Source organism: Oncorhynchus mykiss, chromosome 26 (genome assembly GCF_013265735.2).
Source record: "Oncorhynchus mykiss isolate Arlee chromosome 26, USDA_OmykA_1.1, whole genome shotgun sequence".
In the NCBI taxonomy this organism is placed as follows: domain Eukaryota; kingdom Metazoa; phylum Chordata; class Actinopteri; order Salmoniformes; family Salmonidae; genus Oncorhynchus; species Oncorhynchus mykiss.
The window spans coordinates 48911413-48925481 of record NC_048590.1 but is presented as its reverse complement, the minus strand read 5'-3'; the positions used below and the strand labels follow the sequence as shown (position 1 = coordinate 48925481).

Here is a 14069-nt window from a genome sequence, read left to right as displayed (position 1 = left end):
TCGGGTTTGACCGGTGTAGGTCGTCATTGTAAATAAGAATTAGTTCTTAACTGACTTAAATAAAAAATATGTATTATAATAATCTAAACATACATCCAGATCTGGTACAGTATTCTCATTGGCAGAACTAGGGGGAAAAACTGTCACGTTCTGAATACAAAATGTGTACAGTGAAATGCTTACTTACAAGCACTTAACCAGTAATGCAGTTCAAGAAATAGAGTTTAGAAAATATTTACTAAATAAACTCAAGTAAGAGTCCCATAGGCCTGCGCACAATTGTCCCAGCCTCGTTAGGGTTTGGCCAGGATGTAATTGTAAATAATAATGTGTTTTTAACTGACTTGCCTAGTTAAATAAAGGTTCAAATAAAGTAAATGAATACGGCTCCCTTCACAAAACAATGATCATGTCCTGGGGCGGCCCCGGCCCCAGCCCCAGCCCCAGCGCAGTGCGATACCGTGGTCACCTGACCGCGCTGCCAGGCTGCGCACGTCGAGAGAAGAGCCCTTTGCCGTGTTGTGTCAGGAAGAAATGGAAGCTGGCAATGCACGAATTTGATCATTCAGAGATCCGAACAGTTGAGTCTGTGAATGGCGCCAAAACAGGACCCTAAACCTAAATTTCAAGAAGGTAATGTGCACCGTGATGATGAACTGTGAAAATTAAAAACGTAGCTAGACCCTGTCGTCTCGTGAGTGAAAAGGCATCGACGGTATGGCGCTTCTCGCGCAGAGCACGTTAGCTAAAACACTGCTACATGCTAGCTAGAGATATCATCAATTTGAAAATTGCATGAATAATTAAATGTAATCTACCATAAGTAGTGTACTAATACAGGTACCTTTCGTATTCATTCAGCCAACTAACTAGACTGTTTGCTCTAACTGGCTGTGTTGAAACAATAAGCTACCTAGCTAACGTTAGCTAATTGCTAACGGGTAAACAATCCCTTGCCAAGGGCCTTGGCTTGAATAGCAAATGTAGCTAGCTGGCTAACTATGCAATTGTGTTTCTATTGTATTTGTTTTATACGTTGGCCACATATCAACGAAATACATTTAGCTACACCTTAGCCAACCACTGGTGTGCACGGTTTAATATAACCATCCAGCATTTGTCTATTTCTTCTGTTTTTAGGTGAAAGAGTTCTGTGTTTTCATGGGCCATTGCTTTACGAAGCAAAGGTGGGTTTAGATTCATTCCACCAATTTGAATGGCTTTCGGCTCGTGTTTACTAAACAATACACCATTTGCAGTAGCCTATACCTAAAGTCATATTTATTACAATTCGTAATGATTGTTGTTGTATTTCAGGCAGTGAAAACCAATATCAAGGAGAAGCAAATTAAGTACTTCATTCATTACAGTGGATGGAACAAAAAGTGAGTCAGTTTTTTCATTGTTGGCTTTTCAAATAATAAGGCACGTGTATCTAAAGTGACTTAGTTATGGTGCATACGTTTTTTATGAATGGGTGGTCCTGGGAATTGAATCCACTATTCTGGCGTTGCAAGTAACATTCTCTAACAGAGCGTTACCCAAACTCTTGGGGACCCCAAGGGGGATTCAAATGATCAAAGCTTGATGAGGAGTTCCTCATTTGAATCAGCTGTGTAGTGCTAGGGCAAAAACCAAAACGTACACCCGTTGTGAAACGCTGCTCTTAACATTTGAGCTGCAGAGGACCAGTACTGTCTATTTAGACAGTACTGTTAGCTATGAACCCATCTTTTTTTAGAATTAACTTTTTAATTTTTTTATGACTGCTTACCTCACAGCCACAGACCTAACATTCTGGTATTGATTCAATAAAAAATAAACGGTCAGACATCTGAATGTGGTTGATCTCTTTCTGTTTTAGCTGGGATGAATGGGTTCCTGAAAGCAGAGTTCTCAAATATGTGGACAGCAACCTGCAGAAACAAAAAGAGCTTCAAAAGGCTAATCAGTGAGTTCATCTCATTACAGACTCTGTGTGGTGGGTGTTTAGTGTATGGGATGTACCAACTGTCTCATTACAGACTCTGTGTGGTGGGGGTTTAGTGTATGGGATGTACCAACTGTCTCATTACAGACACAGTGTGGTGGGGGTTTAGTGTATGGGATGTACCAACTGTCTCATTACAGACTCTGTGTGGTGGGGGTTTAGTGTATGGGATGTACCAACTGTCTCATTACAGACACAGTGTGGTGGGGGTTTAGTGTATGGGATGTACCAACTGTCTCATTACAGACACAGTGTGGTGGGGGTTTAGTGTATGGGATGTACCAACTGTCTCATTACAGACACAGTGTGGTGGGGGTTTAGTGTATGGGATGTACCAACTGTCTCATTACAGACACAGTGTGGTGGGGGTTTAGTGTATGGGATGTACCAACTGTCTCATTACAGACACAGTGTGGTGGGGGTTTAGTGTATGGGATGTACCAACTGTCTCATTACAGACACAGTGTGTTGGGGGGTTTAGTGTATGGGATGTACCAACTGTCTCATTACAGACACAGTGTGGTGGGGGTTTAGTGTATGGGATGTACCAACTGTCTCATTACAGACACAGTGTGGTGGGGGTTTAGTGTATGGAATGTACCTACTGTGTCATTACAGACACAGTGTGGTGGGGGTTTAGTGTATGGGATGTACCAACTGTGTCAACATTGTGTTGGGGTGGGGGGAGTGTTTTAGTGTATGGAATGTACCTACTGTGTCAACATTGTGTTGGGGTGGGGGAGTGTTTTAGTGTATGGAATGTACCTACTGTGTCAACATTGTGTTGGGGGGGGGGGGGGGGGGGGGGGGGGGTTTAGTGTATGGAATGTACCTACTGTGTCAACATTGTATTCAAGCTGCCATTGGACGAAATACAACAATGAGATTCTATATGTTAATCAATGTCTCCCCAGAAATGCCGACGATGACTCGAAGATGGGAGAACATAAAAAGTGATTCCACTCATTTTAATAATGAACCATAATAGTAATCTTTATGTATATAGCACCTATGATACAATACTTGCAGCCCACGGTGCATTTACTTGTAAGCACTAGTTGAACCATAAACTTACTGGTTAAAAAGAAGATACATAAAATGATCATAAGGAAATGTTAGAACAAGTGTTTCTGAAGGTTATTGTAGTTCATGGCCTGGTTTCTTGGCGGTGTTTCCTTCCTCTTACAGGCATTATGATGTTGAGGGAAAGATGAGGGGTGTAGCACCGAGCAAGAAGATTGCTGCTGTGCAGCAGAAAAATGTTGATCTGTAAGTTTGATCCCGTCTTTCAAGTATGACCCATTTTCAAACTTTCACCAAAAAAAGAATTGAACAGCGCCTTTTAATGCAATCTTTTTTTTCTTCAGGAAAGCGAAAAAGACAAAACTAAAGAGTAAGTAAAAGTGTTAGTCCCACCAGTTTCTGCTACTAGTTAGTGTTAGTCCCACTAGTTTCTGCTACTGGTTAGTGTTAGACCCACTGGTTTCTGCTACTGGTTAGTATTAGACCCACTAGTTTCTGCTACTGGTTAGTGTTAGTCCCACTAGTTTCTGCTACTGGTTAGTATTAGACCCACTAGTTTCTGCTACTGGTTAGTGTTAGTCCCACTAGTTTCTGCTACTGGTTAGTATTAGACCCACTAGTTTCTGCTACTGGTTAGTATTAGACCCACTAGTTTCTGCTACTGGTTAGTGTTAGTCCCACTAGTTTCTGCTACTGGTTAGTATTAGTCCCACTAGTTTCTGCTACTGGTTAGTGTTAGACCCACTAGTTTCTGCTACTGGTTAGTGTTAGACCCACTAGTTTCTGCTACTAGTTAGTGTTAGACCCACTAGTTTCTGCTACTGGTTAGTGTTAGACCCACTAGTTTCTGCTACTAGTTAGTGTTAGACCCACTAGTTTCTGCTACTGGTTAGTGTTAGTCCCACTGGTTTCTGCTACTAGTAATAGTGTTAGTCCCACTAGTTTCTGCTACTAGTTAGTGTTAGACCCACTAGTTTCTGCTACTGGTTAGTGTTAGACCCACTAGTTTCTGCTACTGGTTAGTGTTAGACCCACTAGTTTCTGCTACTGGTTAGTGTTAGACCCACTAGTTTCTGCTACTGGTTAGTGTTAGACCCACTAGTTTCTGCTACTAGTTAGTGTTAGACCCACTAGTTTCTGCTACTGGTTAGTGTTAGTCCCACTGGTTTCTGCTACTAGTAATAGTGTTAGTCCCACTAGTTTCTGCTACTGGTTAGTGTTAGACCCACTAGTTTCTGCTACTGGTTAGTGTTAGACCCACTAGTTTCTGCTACTGGTTAGTGTTAGACCCACTAGTTTCTGCTACTAGTTAGTGTTAGTCCCACTAGTTTCTGCTACTAGTTAGTGTTAGTCCCACTAGGTTCTGCTACTAGTTAGTGTTAGACCCACTAGTTTCTGCTACTAGTTAGTGTTAGTCCCACTAGTTTCTGCTACTAGTTAGTGTTAGTCCCACTAATTTCTGCTATTAGTTAGTGTTAGTCCCACTAGTTTCTGCTATTAGTACAAGTGTTAGTCCCACTAGTTTCTGCTACTAGTTAGTGTTAGTCCCACTAGTTTCTGCTACTAGTGTTAGTCCCACTAGTTTCTGCTACTAGTTAGTGTTAGTCCCACTAGTTTCTGCTACTAGTTAGTGTTAGTCCCACTAGTTTCTGCTATTAGTACAAGTGTTAGTCCCACTGGTTTCTGCTACTAGTTAGTGTTAGTCCCACTGGTTTCTGCTACTAGTTAAAGTTAGTCCCACTAGTTTCTGCTATTAGTACAAGTGTTAGTCCCACTGGTTTCTGCTATTAGTACAAGTGTTAGTCCCACTGGTTTCTGCTATTAGTAAAAGTGTTAGTCCCACTGGTTTCTGCTATTAGTACAAGTGTTAGTCCCACTGGTTTCTGCTACTAGTTAGTGTTAGTCCCACTGGTTTCTGCTACTAGTTAGTGTTAGTCCCACTGGTTTCTGCTACTAGTTAGTGTTAGTCCCACTAGTTTCTGCTACTAGTGTTAGTCCCACTAGTTTCTGCTACTAGTTAGTGTTAGTCCCACTAGTTTCTGCTACTAGTTAGTGTTAGTCCCACTAGTTTCTGCTATTAGTACAAGTGTTAGTCCCACTGGTTTCTGCTATTAGTAAAAGTGTTAGTCCCACTGGTTTCTGCTATTAGTACAAGTGTTAGTCCCACTGGTTTCTGCTACTAGTTAGTGTTAGTCCCACTGGTTTCTGCTACTAGTTAGTGTTAGTCCCACTGGTTTCTGCTACTAGTTAGTGTTAGTCCCACTAGTTTCTGCTACTAGTAAAATTGTTAGTCCCACTAGTTTCTGCTACTAGTTAGTGTTAGTCCCACTGGTTTCTGCTACTAGTTAGTGTTAGTCCCACTGGTTTCTGCTACTAGTTAGTGTTAGTCCCACTGGTTTCTGCTACTAGTTAGTGTTAGTCCCACTGGTTTCTGCTACTAGTTAGTGTTAGTTCCACTGGTTTCTGCTACTAGTTAGTGTTAGTCCCACTAGTTTCTGCTACCAGTAAAAGTGTTAGTCCCACTGGTTTCTGCTACTAGTTAGTGTTAGTCCCACTGGTTTCTGCTACTAGTTAGTGTTAGTCCCACTTGTTTATTCTACTAGTTAGTGTTAGTCCCACTAGTTTCTGCTACTAGTTAGTGTTAGTCCCACTAGTTTCTGCTACTAGTTAGTGTTAGTCCCACTGGTTTCTGCTACTAGTTAGTGTTAGTCCCACTAGTTTCTTCTACTAGTTAGTGTTAGTCCCACTAGTTTCTGCTACTAGTTAGTGTTAGTCCCACTAGTTTCTGCTACTAGTTAGTGTTAGTTCCACTGGTTTCTGCTACTAGTTAGTGTTAGTTCCACTGGTTTCTGCTACTAGTTAGTGTTAGTCCCACTAGTTTCTGCTACTAGTTAGTGTTAGTCCCACTAGTTTCTGCTACTAGTTAAAGTGTTAGTCCCACTAGTTTCTGCTACTAGTTAGTGTTAGTCCCACTAGTTTCTGCTACTAGTTAGTGTTAGTCCCACTGGTTTCTGCTACTAGTTAGTCCCACTAGTTTCTGCTACTAGTAAAAGTGTTAGTCCCACTAGTTTCTGCTACTAGTTAAAGTGTTAGTCCCACTAGTTTCTGCTACTAGTTAAATGAACCCTTTAACATTCCTTTGTGGATAGGGTTTGATTGTGTGTCTGTCCCATTTGTCTTTGTGCAGCACCAGCGGCTGGAGAAGGTACCAGCACAGGAGAGATGCCACAGCCACCGCGGAAGAAGAGGGCTCGTTGCGACCCAACTGTGGAGAGTGTATGTCCACCTATGGATGCTGTGTGTTGTCCCTCACGTACAGCAGGCCTGTTCTCTGTGTTGTCCCTCACGTACAGCAGGCCTGTTCTCTGTGTTGTCCCTCACCTACAGCAGGGCTGTTCTCTGTGTTGTCCCTCACCTACAGCAGGCCTGTTCTCTGTGTTGTCCCTCACCTACAGCAGGCCTGTTCTCTGTGTTGTCCCTCACATACAGCAGGCCTGTTCTCTGTGTTGTCCCTCACATACAGCAGGCCTGTTCTCTGTGTTGTCCCTCACATACAGCAGGCCTGTTCTCTGTGTTGTCCCTCACATACAGCAGGCCTGTTCTCTGTGTTGTCCCTCACCTACAGCAGGGCTGTTCTCTGTGTTGTCCCTCACCTACAGCAGGCCTGTTCTCTGTGTTGTCCCTCACCTACAGCAGGCCTGTTCTCTGTGTTGTCCCTCACATACAGCAGGCCTGTTCTCTGTGTTGTCCCTCACATACAGCAGGCCTGTTCTCTGTGTTGTCCCTCACATACAGCAGGCCTGTTCTCTGTGTTGTCCCTCACATACAGCAGGCCTGTTCTCTGTGTTGTCCCTCACCTACAGCAGGCCTGTTCTCTGTGTTGTCCCTCACCTACAGCAGGCCTGTTCTCTGTGTTGTCCCTCACATACAGCAGGCCTGTTCTCTGTGTTGTCCCTCACCTACAGCAGGCCTGTTCTCTGTGTTGTCCCTCACCTACAGCAGGCTTGTTCTGTGTTGTCCCTCACCTACAGCAGACCTGTTCTCTGTATTGTCCCTCACATACAGCAGGCCTGTTCTCTGTGTTGTCCCTCACATACAGCAGGCCTGTCCTCTGTGTTGTCCCTCACATACAGCAGGCCTGTTCTCTGTGTTGTCCCTCACATACAGCAGGCCTGTTCTCTGTGTTGTCCCTCACATACAGCAGGCCTGTCCTCTGTGTTGTCCCTCACATACAGCAGGCCTGTACTCTGTGTTGTCCCTCACATACAGCAGGCCTGTCCTCTGTGTTGTCCCTCACATACAGCAGGCCTGTCCTCTGTGTTGTCCCTCACATACAGCAGGCCTGTCCTCTGTGTTGTCCCTCACATACAGCAGGCCTGTCCTCTGTGTTGTCCCTCACATACAGCAGGCCTGTCCTTTGTGTTGTCCCTCACATACAGCAGGCCTGTCCTCTGTGTTGTCCCTCACATACAGCAGGCCTGTCCTCTGTGTTGTCCCTCACATACAGCAGGCCTGTCCTCTGTGTTGTCCCTCACATACAGCAGGCCTGTCCTCTGTGTTGTCCCTCACATACAGCAGGCCTGTCCTCTGTGTTGTCCCTCACATACAGCAGGCCTGTCCTCTGTGTTGTCCCTCACATACAGCAGGCCTGTCCTCTGTGTTGTCCCTCACATACAGCAGGCCTGTTCTCTGTGTTGTCCCTCACATACTGCAGGCCTGTTCTCTGTGTTGTCCCTCACATACTGCAGGCCTGTTCTCTCATACTCTGAAACAACAGCTCCAGTTCCTTGTGTCCTGCAGCAGTCAGCCAATCGCAGATGGGAATTGTGTTTTTTAACAAGACCCAGGGCTTATTATTATTATTTTTTTACTGGTTTTCACATCTCTTATTGTAAATGAGTCTGACTGTTCCATTTGGTTTCGCTGTAACCAGGAGGAGACGTTCATCAACCGTGTGGAGGTCAAGGTGAAGATTCCTGAGGAGCTGAAGCCGTGGCTGGTGGATGACTGGGACCTTATTACCAGACAGAAGCAGGTGGGGGTCTAGACAGCTGTCTACCAGGGTTGGGCTCAATTCCAATTGAAAATGGTCAATTCAGGAATTTGAATTTTAAACTTCAAATATTGAAAAAAAAACGTTTGAAATGAGTAGCTTTTACTTTTTAAGTTTTATTGAGAAGTAATTGAAAATAGTTTATTTATTTATTATTGAATTGGAATTTCAGTTCCTGAATTGGCTGCCGTCACTTCAAATTGACCCCAACCCTGCTGTCTTATGGTCAGAAGATGCCAACTATTTACTGACAAGACAGTCTTTCTCTACAAGTTCATTCTTTACAGGATTTAGTTTGTGTTTTAAGTGTATTTTATCAGGTGCTTGACAAACACGTATACATTACATTTTTATTGACTTGTAGCTTTTTCACCTGCCCGCGAGAAAGAATGTGGATAGCGTCTTGGAGGACTATGCAAGCTATAAGAAATCAAGAGGAACTTCAGAAAGCAAGTGAGTAAAAGCACACCCCTCTAGATGCTGCAGTACGAGTGAAGTTACAATGAAGAAGGTCATCTGACTAGAAACCAGACAAGCCTGGCCTGTATCTGCTTATCAAAGTAGACTAGCTGTAATTCGCTTGCTTGGTGAAGGTCAACCCAGGTATCACGCATTCATTCAGCTCTAGCTGTGAACACTCCAACAGTGCCTGTTGCCTTATATCTCCTGTCCTGGTTCCCCTCAGGGAGTATGCTGTGAACGAGGTGGTGGCAGGGATCAGGGAGTACTTCAACGTCATGCTGGGCACTCAGCTGCTCTATAAGTTTGAGAGGCCCCAGTATGCAGAGATACTGGCGGATCACCCCGACACACCCATGTCCCAGGTCTACGGGGGCCCACACCTGCTCCGGCTTTTTGGTATGTAGCTCCCGTGGGGGGGGGCTGTCTGAATGAGGAGGATCGGAAGTAGCCTCTGGACTGGAACTTTTAACAAATATTTCAGTTTGAATCTCAGGAGACTAACGTTGTGGTGATTGAGCTCTTTAGGAGAGGTGAAGACCCAGGGGGAAATAGTTCTCTTTAGGAGAGGTGAAGACCCAGGGGGAAATGGTTCTCTTTAGGAGAGGTGAAGACCCAGGGGGAAATGGTTCTCTTTAGGAGAGGTGAAGACCCAGGGGGAAATGGTTCTCTTTAGGAGAGGTGAAGACCCAGGGGGAAATAGTTCTCTTTAGGAGAGGTGAAGACCCAGGGGGAAATTGTTCTCTTTAGGAGAGGTGAAGACCCAGGGGGAAATGGTTCTCTTTAGGAGAGGTGAAGACCCAGGGGGAAATAGTTCTCTTTAGGAGAGGTGAAGACCCAGGGGGAAATGGTTCTCTTTAGGAGAGGTGAAGACCCAGGGGGAAATAGTTATTAGAGCCTTAAGACCGTTTACAGTGCCTTTTGTCGACTCTTCTCCTACCACCGTTCACTGCTCTGTCATTGGTGCACCGTCACAGCACCCACGAAAGCTCTCATCTTCAGCCATACTGCTAATGAAGGCCACTTTAATAGATTTCATTATTGGCCGTTATCACAGGGATGAAAGGTTACCTTTCTGGAGTCAATGGGGGTGTAAGAGAATGTGTCATGTGTAATACCCAGGGAAGGCCAGAAAGTTAACTTCCTGGAGTCAATGGGGGTGTAAGAGAATGTGTTATGTGTAATACCCAGGGAAGGCCTGAAAGTTAACTTCCTGGAGTCAATGGGGGTGTAAGAGAATGTGTCATGTGTAATACCCAGGGAAGGCCAGAAAGTTAACTTCCTGGAGTCAATGGGGGTGTAAGAGAATGTGTTATGTGTAATACCCAGGGAAGGCCAGAAAGTTAACTTCCTGGAGTCAATGGGGGTGTAAGAGAATGTGTTATGTGTAATACCCAGGGAAGGCCAGAAGTGAAGCATCTACCGCCGCCACAAATTGCATCCAGAATCCCATTAGTTAGTTAATTAACATTGAGCGGATCTTTAACTACCGACTATTGGGTTTCTGATCTGAACCGGTGGGATCATCAGATGGACTAAGTGCCAGGGACATTTGAGAGAGAGCGTCTCGTTCCGAGCCAGGTTGAACTGAGATTAGTAGATGAAGAACCATTTAGAAAAGTGTTTGTGTCATCAATGGCTGTGGCAAACACTTGAAGGGCAAACGCCAAGTGTCAATTGGGTGGTGCACTCTGTAAACAAAAACCCTGCTTCTATCTCAAGATCATCAGACTGTAAAATAGCCATCATTAGGTCTGATTCCACACGGTTACATAACTCTGCACCTTGGAGGCTGCTGAGCCTATATACATAGACTTGAAATCACTGGCCACTTTAATAATGTTTACTTATTTTTGCTTTGCTCATCTCATATATACTGTATTCTATTCTACTGTGTTTTAGTCTGTGCCACTCTGACATTGCTCATCTCATATATACTGAATTCTATTCTACTGTGTTTTAGTCTGTGCCACTCTGACATTGCTCATCTCATATATACTGTATTCTATTCTACTGTGTTTTAGTCAATGCCACTCTGACATTGCTCATCTCATATATACTGTATTCTATTCTACTGTGTTTTAGTCAATGCCACTCTGACATTGCTCGTCCTAATATTTATATATTTCTTAATTCCATTCTTTTACTTTTAGATTAGTGTGTATGTTAGATATGACTGCACTAGAAACACAAGCATTTCTCTACACCCGCAATAACATCTGCTAAATGTGTGTGACCAATAACATCTGCTAAATGTGTGTGACCAATAACATCTGCTAAATGTATGTGACCAATAACATCTGCTAAATGTGTGTGACCAATAACATCTGCTAAATGTGTGTGACCAATAACATCTGCTAAATGTGTATGACCAATAACATCTGCTAAATGTGTGTGACCAATAACATCTGCTAAATGTGTGTGACCAATAACATCTGCTAAATGTGTATGACCAATAACATCTGCTAAATGTGTGTGACCAATAACATCTGCTAAATGTGTGTGACCAATAACATCTGCTAAATGTATGTGACCAATAACATCTGCTAAATGTGTGTGACCAATAACATCTGCTAAATGTGTGTGACCAATAACATCTGCTAAATGTATGTGACCAATAACATCTGCTAAATGTATGTGACCAATAACATCTGCTAAATGTATGTGACCAATAACATCTGCTAAATGTATGTGACCAATAACATCTGCTAAATGTATGTGACCAATAACATCTGCTAAATGTATGTGACCAATAACATCTGCTAAATGTATGTGACCAATAACATCTGCTAAATGTATGTGACCAATAACATCTGCTAAATGTGTGTGACCAATAACATCTGCTAAATGTGTGTGACCAATAACATCTGCTAAATGTGTGTGACCAATAACATCTGCTAAATGTATGTGACCAATAACATCTGCTAAATGTATGTGACCAATAACATCTGCTAAATGTATGTGACCAATAACATCTGCTAAATGTATGTGACCAATAACATCTGCTAAATGTATGTGACCAATAACATCTGCTAAATGTATGTGACCAATAACATCTGCTAAATGTGTGTGTGACCAATAACATCTGCTAAATGTGTGTGTGACCAATAACATCTGCGAAATGTGTGTGACCAATAACATCTGCTAAATGTGTGTGTGACCAATAACATCTGCTAAATGTGTGTGACCAATAACATCTGCTAAATGTGTGTGTGACCAATAACATCTGCTAAATGTGTGACCAATAACATCTGCTAAATGTGTGTATGTGACCAATAACATCTGCTAAATGTGTGACCAATAACATCTGCTAAATGTGTGACCAATAACATCTGCTAAATGTGTGTATGTGACCAATAACATCTGCTAAATGTGTGTATGTGACCAATAACATCTGCTAAATGTGTGACCAATAACATCTGCTAAATGTGTGACCAATAACATCTGCTAAATGTGTGTATGTGACCAATAACATCTGCTAAATGTGTGACCAATAACATCTGCTAAATGTGTGTATGTGACCAATAACATCTGCTAAATGTGTGTATGTGACCAATAACATCTGCTAAATGTGTGACCAATAACATCTGCTAAATGTGTGACCAATAACATCTGCTAAATGTGTATATGTGACCAATAACATTTTATTTTATTTTGAAATTATAAATAAAATGAAATCACAATTTATTTTGGAGTGCATTTAACAAAGTCACAACACTCTTCGCAGATTTAAATAAAACGGTATAGCAGTTTCCATGGGAGAGTTTCAGTTAACCGTCATCTGTCCCACACCTGCATTCAGACAGTATTTATTCAAATATCAGCCAATGCTAATATAGAATCATGTCTGTGTACATATGGTTAAATCTGGTCCCTGACCGTGCTGTTCTTTGTGTTGTGCAGTGAGAATTGGCTCCATGCTTGCCTACACTCCCCTGGATGAGAAAAGCCTGGCTCTGCTGCTCAACTACCTGCAGGATTTTCTCAAGTAAGACGCCTCTCCTTCATCCCCACTCGTGAAATTGAATGTCTGGCTTGGCAGAGCATTCCCTAACCTGGCTGGCCTATCATATTTCTATATTCTCATCAGAAGGATTTCACCGTTGAAAACGTAGCCCACTGACCGTGAAATGCTGCTGCCTAATCTCGCTGTCAGGGCTCGGTCTTGACACTGACAGACTTTGTGATACCACTCTAACGAGAAGTTATCAAGACCATTGGATTCCAGAGTAGGCCTAATCGTACAGCTTATTTCAGTCATCCTGATGAAGCAGTTCCTTTGTTCACTGTTGCTCTGTCATGAATGTTTTCCTTGCAGTGGGCCTAAATGTCTGGCCGTGTATCTGCAGGATACTGTCTGTGTGTACCCTAGAAACCATCTTGGGAATGTGGCCATAATCATGATCCTCCTCAACCAGCAACAACCGTAGTAGATTGGGATGGGTTCAAACGGAGGCCACATTCATTTAGCCTTTTCCACGTGTCGTTATTTCCTGTAAACAAATGTGGCCTTCTCCTAATTGCTGCGGATGGTTATCTGGACAAAGTCTGTTAAAGGTCCGAATAGAAATTAGGTTATAAGTTGTTAGGATGAGCTGATCTGCTCCTCATTTTTCTGCATCCTGTAATATTTCTAGACTTCGTAGAGGCCGATCACCTTTTACGAATACAGATGCCAAATTTTTGTCCATTTTCTATGGCTGGTAATTGACCTCCAATTGCTTGTTCCTCCTGTCTGTCGTAGGTATCTAATGAAGAACTCCTCCCTCTTCAGTGCCAGCGACTACGAGGTGGCGCCCCCAGAGTACCATAGGAAAGCCGTCTGAGAGGCAGGTGTGGTGGGGGGGGGGGTGTGATCGACCCATTCGGAAACACCAAGCCTCTTCCAGACAACATGGAACCATCTCAAACCCGTTTGAGTGGAAAGATGGACTGGAATTTATTTTTTATTTTTTTTCACTTGAACTATTTCTGGAGGTTCCCTGGAGTCGGTCATGTCTTTTGGAGCAGTGGTAGCTTTTAAGATATATAAAGTGTTTTTCTTTCTCTCCCATCGGGTACGTAACACAAGCGAGGCGGGCATGTTTTTCCTCCCAATATCGGGGACTTTTTACCATGAACAGCTCTGTAATGTTTCTGTGCATTCCATCGGGTCTGTTTTTGTCTGTTTTCACCTCAACGACTTTGCATGTGTTGAATTATGGATATATGATGCTAACCACAATTTGTGCAAAGCAATCGAGTTGAAATGTCTTTGGTGGGATACATTAGCTGTGTAATGGTTGGCTATCATTTTGTAATAAAGATGTTTCTACACAAGTTCTGTATGGTAAATATCCTTCATTCTCCCTGACAACCTGTACTCTACAAATACAGAAATAATCCTCTCATTATTTTGGCATTCATGAGACTGAGATTGAACAATGGCCATTGACTCCCCATTAGATGGTTTTCAGTCAAGTCACATGCACAATCACAGTGAAATGAGTGCCTTGCCCTTCTCAACTGCAGTATTCAGTATCAGAATAGTGTAACTGGCACCTA

The 14069-nt window shown here is 43.0% G+C and overlaps 1 protein-coding gene and 1 long non-coding RNA gene across 3 annotated transcripts; one reads left to right on the top strand and one right to left on the bottom strand.

Annotated features, from left to right (window-relative positions):
• The first annotated feature begins 448 nt into the window (after positions 1–448).
• On the top strand, positions 449–13844 carry mo4l1 (Mortality factor 4-like protein 1). Of its 2 annotated transcripts, NM_001165073.2 has the most exon segments (13): positions 493–633; positions 1141–1187; positions 1318–1385; positions 1865–1951; positions 2905–2943; positions 3179–3259; positions 3358–3383; positions 6201–6289; positions 7947–8048; positions 8431–8519; positions 8752–8924; positions 12429–12513; positions 13270–13842. In NM_001165073.2, coding segments are annotated over 13 exon segments (1008 nt in total). In that variant the 5' UTR covers positions 493–593; the 3' UTR covers positions 13352–13842.
• Positions 2170–3185, bottom strand: LOC118944437. Its single transcript, XR_005039727.1, has 2 exons — positions 2823–3185; positions 2170–2755 (listed from the first exon to the last, which is right to left on the bottom strand). It is a non-coding gene; the product is annotated as an uncharacterized LOC118944437 (long non-coding RNA).
• Positions 13845–14069: the final 225 nt, after the last annotated feature.

Coding starts and splice junctions, on each gene's coding strand:
- mo4l1 (XM_036963150.1), top strand. CDS start 594: ATGGCGCCAAAACAGGACCCTAAACCTAAATTTCAAGAAG. Junction 634..1,140: donor TAAACCTAAATTTCAAGAAG/GTAATGTGCACC, acceptor TTCTGTTTTTAG/GTGAAAGAGTTCTGTGTTTT. Junction 8,049..8,430: donor TTATTACCAGACAGAAGCAG/GTGGGGGTCTAG, acceptor ATTGACTTGTAG/CTTTTTCACCTGCCCGCGAG.